Source organism: Orycteropus afer, unplaced genomic scaffold (genome assembly GCF_000298275.1).
Source record: "Orycteropus afer afer isolate SDZICR_OR568_19922 unplaced genomic scaffold, OryAfe1.0 scaffold00128, whole genome shotgun sequence".
NCBI lineage: Eukaryota > Metazoa > Chordata > Mammalia > Tubulidentata > Orycteropodidae > Orycteropus > Orycteropus afer.
The window spans coordinates 1,013,814-1,021,294 of record NW_006921715.1 but is presented as its reverse complement, the minus strand read 5'-3'; the positions used below and the strand labels follow the sequence as shown (position 1 = coordinate 1,021,294).

Here is a 7,481-nt window from a genome sequence, read left to right as displayed (position 1 = left end):
CAACCTTCCTTCTGAGGAGTGGCTGGTGGGTTTGAACTGCCAGCCTTCTGGTTAGCAGTCAAATGCCTTAGGCACTATGCCACCAGAGCTCCCACGGGTGAAGATGGTTCTGTTTAAACAAAACCATACACACTGCCATCAGGTCGTTTCCGACGCATAGTGACCTGCATTGGGTTTCCGAGGCTATAAATCTTTATGGCAGTAGATCAATCCCATCTTCCTTCCACGGAGCAGCTAGAGGGTTTGAACCGCTGACCTTCCGGGTAGCAGTCAAGTGCCTTATCCACTATGCCACCAGCACTCCTGGTCCTGTTTAGCACAGTGTTACCATGGTAGTCAGCCTTTCAGAAGATTAGCCTGGGGAGGCTGCAATGGCAGGCTAGATGTGAGCAGGACCAGCACCCGTGTAAAACCCAAAGAGCTCAGCTAACACCTCTGGCCCTGGCTGTGGCCTCCCAGGTCTGTGACCGATGGGTCACCTTTGGTGTCAGCTGAACACCTTCCAATAACTTCACAAATGTCTGATCCAGTGACATTTAGTCCATAAAATAATTAGCATTTTCAAAGAAGCTGAAGAGTCCATCTTTTTCAAAATATAACACATACTATAAAGATAAAGCCCCATCTCGAGGTTGTTAAAAGTACGCATTCATGGTTAATCAGTGCTTGTTTCCAACATTGTCGCATGCCTGTTAGGGGTCAGATGTATTCGACCCCTTTTGTGGTTTGATAGTACTTGAATTCCTGCAGCTCATGGTCACAGTTGGATCGACGTGTGTCGCCTGTGCCTGTTGGACAAGGCTGTTGTCTTGTCAGCTCTTAAAGAAAATGTTTTGTCTTGACACGCACTAAGCTACGGGTACAGGGGTCGAGACTGTCGGAACAACCTGTACTTGCTTCCGACGGGTGAGACAGTGTACTTCATCGCGTCCGTGGTGGTGCTGTACAACGTGGAGGAGCAGCTGCAGCGGCATTACACTGGCCACAGCGATGACGTCAAGTGGTGAGTGCGCCCCAGCCAGGGGGGGTGGGCCAGTCGCGGAAAGAAGGTGGCGTGGGGATACTGGTGAAGAGAAGGAGCACGACCAGAGGAAGGTGGTTCTCTGGGGTGGCCTCCGCTCTGTTTCCTGTGCTGTCTACTAGCTACCTGGCTAAACTACAACAACAACAAAGCTCATTGCTGTCGAGTGAACCCACCTCCTGGCGGGGACCTCACGTGTCAGGTTTTCATGGCTGTGGCCTTCTGAGAGCACACCATCAGGCCTTTGTTCTAAGCTGGCTTTGGGTGGGTTTGAACCTCCAGCCTTTGAGCTGGTGGGCCAGCACGTAACTATCGGTAGCTCCCAGGAATCCTGGCTGGCAAACAACACGGGCTCCTGGACAGTAACACGTTGCTGGCCCCACTTCCAGGTTTGCTTTTCTGTCCTCAAAACACAACTGTAACTGTCTGCGTTGGAGCCCTCTAGCAACATATCGCAGGCTAAAGGCTTCGAAGTTGGGCCTTTATTTCATAAGTAAAAGCGTTTTGTGTTTCTGCTGGTCTGCTGGTCCTGAGTTCGTGCAGAGCTCACAGAGACCAAGCAACTCTTGGAAGGGTGGGTAGTGATCAGAGAGGTTCATGGGTTTGTATTTGTCCTAAGTCCCTGGTCAGTTCCAGGAATCCATCCTGTAGGCAAAAGATTATGTCTTATTGTCCACTATATGTAGACTGACTCGTTAACAAAGGTTGTCAGCTAATTTGCTGGTTTGGAGATTGAAATATTATTTCCTCGGCAAAGGATGCTTTTTCTGAAGTTTCAAAATTCTGGAGAAGAAATAAGATTAAATGAAAGATTCCTCAGTTGTCTAAAGTCACTGGGGTCTAAGAGACTTTATTTTGAACCTGTGAGAAGTTACTTAAATGTGTGACTAGATTGTGTTTGATCAAAGGGAAAGGAAAACTTACCTAAAATGGAGGGTTTTTTTAATAAATTGTCTTTTTTTTAGCCTCGCTGTTCATCCTGATAGGATCACCATAGCAACAGGACAAGTCGCAGGTACATCTAAGGATGGAAAAGTGAGTTGTATCGTTTTTTCCTATTTTTTTATGAACTGGTACCACACAGGCATTTTCTGCACGTATTATTCTGCTGGTTAATAGCCCTGCTTAGATGAATTACAGTATCTGCATCCTTAATCCCACGTGAAGTTTTTTAATTGAAAATTAAAAACTCTTACAGTGATCTTAGAAGCAGCTTGAGCTCACATTACTTTCAGTAAAATTGTCCATGGCGTTGTTCTTGCCTGAGGGTTTACTAGTCCTTGAAGCACTGATGTACGTCCGTAACAAACTTCAGGATCTCAAGGATCGCATTGGATCAGTACCAGCATGTGAGACCGTTGCCTTTTTGCACGCTTCGCCACGAGCGCCTGTCGCCAGCCCTCCGCTCTGTGTGTGCGTCTGCGCACGGTTGTGGAAGCTGCTAGGCCATTTTCAGCATTCCTCAGGGCTTTGATTTCTAGTTGAAGCACCAGAGAGGGAACTAGTGGACTTTAGTGAATAACTAGTCTAAGAACAATTGAAAACTGATTTCTACTTACTCATTTTCCACCAAACAAACAAACAAACTCAAACCCGTTTCTGTCGAGTCAATTCCAACTCCTGTCAGCTCTATGGGACAGAAGAGAAAGGCCCGTGGGGTTTCCAAGGCTGTGATCTTGGTGGAAGCAGGTAGCCAAGTCTTTTTCCCACAGGATGGCTGGTGGGTTTGAACCACTGACCTCTTGGTCAGCCGCTGAGCACTTAATCACTATGCTACCCACCCTCCTGCTTGTTACCCACAGTTGGATATGTTTGTCATGTCTTACCCACAGCTCCTTGTAGCTTTTGCCAACTACTTTGCATACCATGTTCCTGCCCACAGTATTTTACATTTTGCACATTGTTACAAACCTCATGTTTTCTTTACAGCATGGAGGCTACCATATTTAATAAAATATTTTAATAACATTAGATTTTGAATACTAATTGTGTGCTTTCTCATTACAATTCTATACTTGAAAAGAGGTACCAGAAACAAAGGAAGTCAGATTACCGTTATGTAAATACACATTAACGCAGTAGTCTTTATATCTTGTTTCTTTCATGCCAAATAGCCTTAGCAAGTTCTTTGAATTACATATATGTATATATGTGTGCAGATGTATACGTATGTGTGTGTGTGCATTTACCAGAATTTAAAAAAGATAAAAAAGACTGAAAATTCTGAGGTTGGAGGGAATCATTTGTTCTCCGTCTAGTGGCGTGAGAGTGTGTTTCACCTTCTGGCTTTAAAATTGAACCACTTGGGAAGACATTACAGCTGTTGAGCTAGTCCCCGCACTTCACATAGAAGAGCACTGTGGTCCTGAGAGGCCGGGTAACTTCTGCAGAACCCCAGCTGCTTAGCGACTACTCCACACTGGAGCCCAGCTCCCCTGACCACGTCTGCCCACCAGGGGCAGCACTCGGCCCTCGGTTAAACCTGCTGCTTGCTTTATGTGCTGTCTTTGCCTGGGGATTGAGTAATCAATATTAAAAATGCACGTTTTAGAGAAATATTAATATAAATAACCTAGGACCACAAGTGAGAGGATTTTGAACCAACTGTAACAACTCTAAATTGTGATTGACTGTGTTTGGTTGCCTGCTTTGCTTTCATGGGGCCCAAGAACACTAACTCTTAATACTGTTGGGTGGTGACCATCTCAATGAGCTTAGCAACATACCAGCAACATACCAGCTTCAGGAGAATAACCTGTAATGAGATTCTGTTTTCCTTGTCATTTTTCCTTTGGACGGACGTCTGAAGATGTACAAATTAGGATAGCAGTACAGTGATGGGGGTTGGCTGTTCGGAATGTAAGGCTTGGAGACCAGTCCTCAAGTCAGACTAGCCACATGAGCATAACCTCGTGAAGCCCATGGGAGCGTTTTACATACATGGAAGGACAGAGCCGTCAAATGCAGGACAAGACTTGTGTTTTGACAACAGTGAAGTTATGCTCAGGTCATTGTTTCAGCTTCAAGGGAAAGATGGATTTGTGCGATCGTGGCAGCTGATGGCAGTGTTTGTTTTGAAACAGCAACTGCCCCCACACGTGCGCATCTGGGATTCTGTGACGTTGAACACTCTGCATGTCATTGGAATCGGGTTTTTTGACCGAGCTGTCACCTGTATCGCGTTCTCAAAATCTGTAAGTGGGAGCCCTGTGTGTGTTGCCCTCTCTGACCACAGGGAGAGAAGACCAGGCAGGGCGGGAGAGGGACAGGGCTAATGCACTCAGTACCTGCCCAGGGGTATGTGGATGGGAACGCTGGGAGGTTCCTGCTCCCTAGGCCCCCGTTCAGGGTGTCATCCACATACTTGCACACACGTTCCCTTGGGGTTACACCCTCTAAATCAGTGTTACCAGAAAGAGGCCCTCCCAGGCCACTGTCACCCTTTTCCTAACACAGTTTTGCTGCTCTGGCCTTGACTTTGACCTGCTCCTCTCATCAAGTGGTCCCCGAGCTCCCTGCATCCCCTGCCTGGCCAGCTCACTGCTGGCCGGCTGTGGGGGCCGCACAGGGTCAGGCCTTCCTGTGCTCGTGCAGGACATGCTGGCCCATGGAGCTGCCCAAGCACTTCTGCAGCCGTTGGAAATCCACGTTCACATGCATGCAAGTTCACACACTAAATGCCTACATGTGTCTGTGCCCCCGTGCCTGCAACTTCTGCCGTCAGGTGTCCCTGGCCCCGGGGACAGACAGACTCACACTGTGCGTGCTGCAGGCCGCTGTCCCCGCAGCCCCCTTTGAGGCTGGTGTAAGGAAACCAGGTGGCAGGAGCGGCCCTTTGACACCTCTGTCCCTTGCTCCTGTCCATTCATCACCCCCGTCACCTCACTCACCTACTCTCCCTGTCTGGACAAGTAAGCAGGCCTCAAAGGCAGTGTTAACCAAGATGTTGTTTTATGCTATTGAGTCAGACCTGACTCGTAACGACCCCTCCTTGGGTTTCCAAGGCAGTGTCACTACGGAAGTAGGATTGCCCAACCTTCCTTCCGAGGAGTGGCTGGTAGGTTTGAACTGCCAGCCTTCTGGTTAGCAGTCAAGTGCCTTAGGCACTACGCTACCAGAGCTCCGAACCAAAATGCAGAGGCTCTTAAGTACAAGTGAAATTAATGTTTGTTTTTAGTCATGTTCAAGCCATTTTATTCTCAAAGGTAGTTTCTCTGCGAACTCCTTTCTTTTCCAGAATGGAGGAGCCAACCTGTGTGCTGTGGATGACTCCAACGACCACGTGCTCTCCGTATGGGACTGGCAGAAGGAGGGAAGACTGGCCGACGTGAAGGTCTGACACATGCCTTAATTTGCAGTGTTACCCCTCCTGTTTGGAGCCACCTAGCTCCCCTTCCTGTTGGCCCTGACCCCTGACCCTTCTCATAATGGGCTGCTCGCCCACCCGCAGCCCTCAGGTCTGACCCCTGCCCTTTTTCTCTCATATCCCAAGTCCTGTCAGGTTTGCTCACAATGTCTGTAAGGTTATTTTCTTCCTCATTTTACAGCTATTGTTGTCGTTGTTCTGTGCCGTCAAGTTGGACCGGACTCATAGCAACCCCTCCTTGGGTTTCTGAGGCAGGATCACTATGGAAGTAGATTGCCCAACCTTCCTTCCGAGGAGTGGCTGGTGGCTTTGAACCGCCAGTCTTCTGGTTAGCAGTCAAGTGTCTTAGGCACCACGCCACCAGAGCTCCCCATTTTACAGCTACTACCCTTTTAATGGGAGCTCTGGTAGCGTAGTATCTAAGACATTTGACTGCTCACCAGAAGGCTGGCAGTTTAAACCTACCAGCGCACTCCTCAGAAGGAAGATTGGATGATCTACTTCCACAGTTCATTTATTCGTTCATTTTTCTTTCACTGATTCTTTCCATAAACACGGGGTCCACTGTGCACTAACACTGTGCGAGGAGGTGCTGGATGCCAGGCCGGACGAGGTGTGTTCCCTGTCCTGAGTCTGCCCGACTAGGGGCAGGGGACATACAGGGAGCAGGTGCACCAGCCGGGGGGCTGAGGTAAAGGTCACGGCTTCTGGCACAAGGGCCGTCCAAAGCTGAGTGAGCTGGGGAAAGGCCAGCAAGTGCCACTGGTCAATGTCAAGTCCGCCAGAGGGTCTCCTGCAGTGGCCCTGTTTGAGCTTGTCTCAGCCGCCTCTAATCCACCTCATACACATGTCTCTGGATTTCCCTGTTAGCTTCTGCACTGGATTCTAATATGATAGAATTGACTTCAGACTCCCCTCTGGCAGCCATGGGGAGGCCACATGTCTAATGTTACAGTTAACATCAGAAAACCTTCCTTGTCAACTTTCTTGAATCTCTTGATGCAGAGACCTTGTATTTTCAAAAAAAAAAAAAAAACAAAACACCGAACTCACTGCTGTTGAGTTGGTCTGGCTCACAGCGACCCTCCTTGGGTTTCCGAGGCGGTATCACTACAGAAGTAGATTGCCCAGCCTTCCTTCTGTGGAGTGGCTGCTGGGTTTGAACCACTAGCCTTCTGGTTAGCAGTCAAGTGCCTTCTGATCTTCCTATAAAACCCTAACCCAAGCCCGTTGTCATGGAAACTCATGGCAACCCCAGGTGACCGAGTAGACGTGCCCCCCAGGGTTGCCTAGGCTGTCATCCGTCAGGGAGCAGATTGCCAGGTGGAGCCCCAAGGAGCAGCGGGGGGTTTGAACTGCAGCCAGGCGCTTCACCCCAGCGCCTCTGGGTTCCTTCTAATGCTGTAGCTGTGTCTTCCTACATTCTGGTCAGGGAATCCTGCTGGCATCCCTGCCCCTGAGCTCACCAGCCCTCAGGGAGACAGTGTGTACGCAGCTGCCACGAGTCGGGGGGCTGGAGCAATGTTAGGGTGCACCTGGTGCACTCTGAGCATTAACAGTCGTGGAGTGTCCTGGGGGGTGAGACAAAGGATGAGCCAGCCTGCAAGGGGGCCGAGGAGAGGGACAGGCTTTGTGGCAGGTGGAGGCTGGGGCAGGAGGCAGCTCCGTGGGCCACAGTGGAGGGGGTGGCAGTGGGGGTGTGCAGGGCAGACCCTGGGGGCTTCTGCGGCTGGGGGGGCCCTCTGACTTTATATGGAATGCAGTGCAGAGCCACTGGGGCTCAAATTCATGGAAGTGGGCAGATTTCCATCTGGGCAAACGACTCTGCGTTCTGCGGAGAAACCTTCTGGAGAGAGGAGACCGGAGGAAGTATGTCTTGTTAAGGCATCATGAGTCATCGGTGTGCGAGGTGTTGAGCACTGAAGAGCTGAGATTGGCAGGGCCTGGCGCCTACTTCACAGCAAGTGATGGGAGGTTGTTAGTTGTCGACTCTGACTCGTGGCGCCCATGGACGTCAGGGCAGAACTGCTTCTTCAGGTTTTCAGGCTGTGACTTCCAAAGCAGATTGTCAGGCCTGTCGTCCAAGGTGCCCTG

General features: G+C 49.8%; 1 protein-coding gene across 1 annotated transcript in view; it reads left to right on the top strand.

The window, feature by feature from the left end:
* The window catches only part of EML1 (EMAP like 1), a 100,455-nt gene that overhangs the window by 51,532 nt on the left and 41,442 nt on the right, over window positions 1-7,481 (top strand). The window contains exons 5-8 of the mRNA XM_007944607.2: window positions 854-1,003; window positions 1,987-2,056; window positions 4,105-4,215; window positions 5,259-5,354. Coding sequence (XP_007942798.2) covers window positions 854-1,003; window positions 1,987-2,056; window positions 4,105-4,215; window positions 5,259-5,354 — 427 coding nt within the window. The remainder of the gene's footprint in view (window positions 1-853; window positions 1,004-1,986; window positions 2,057-4,104; window positions 4,216-5,258; window positions 5,355-7,481) is intronic.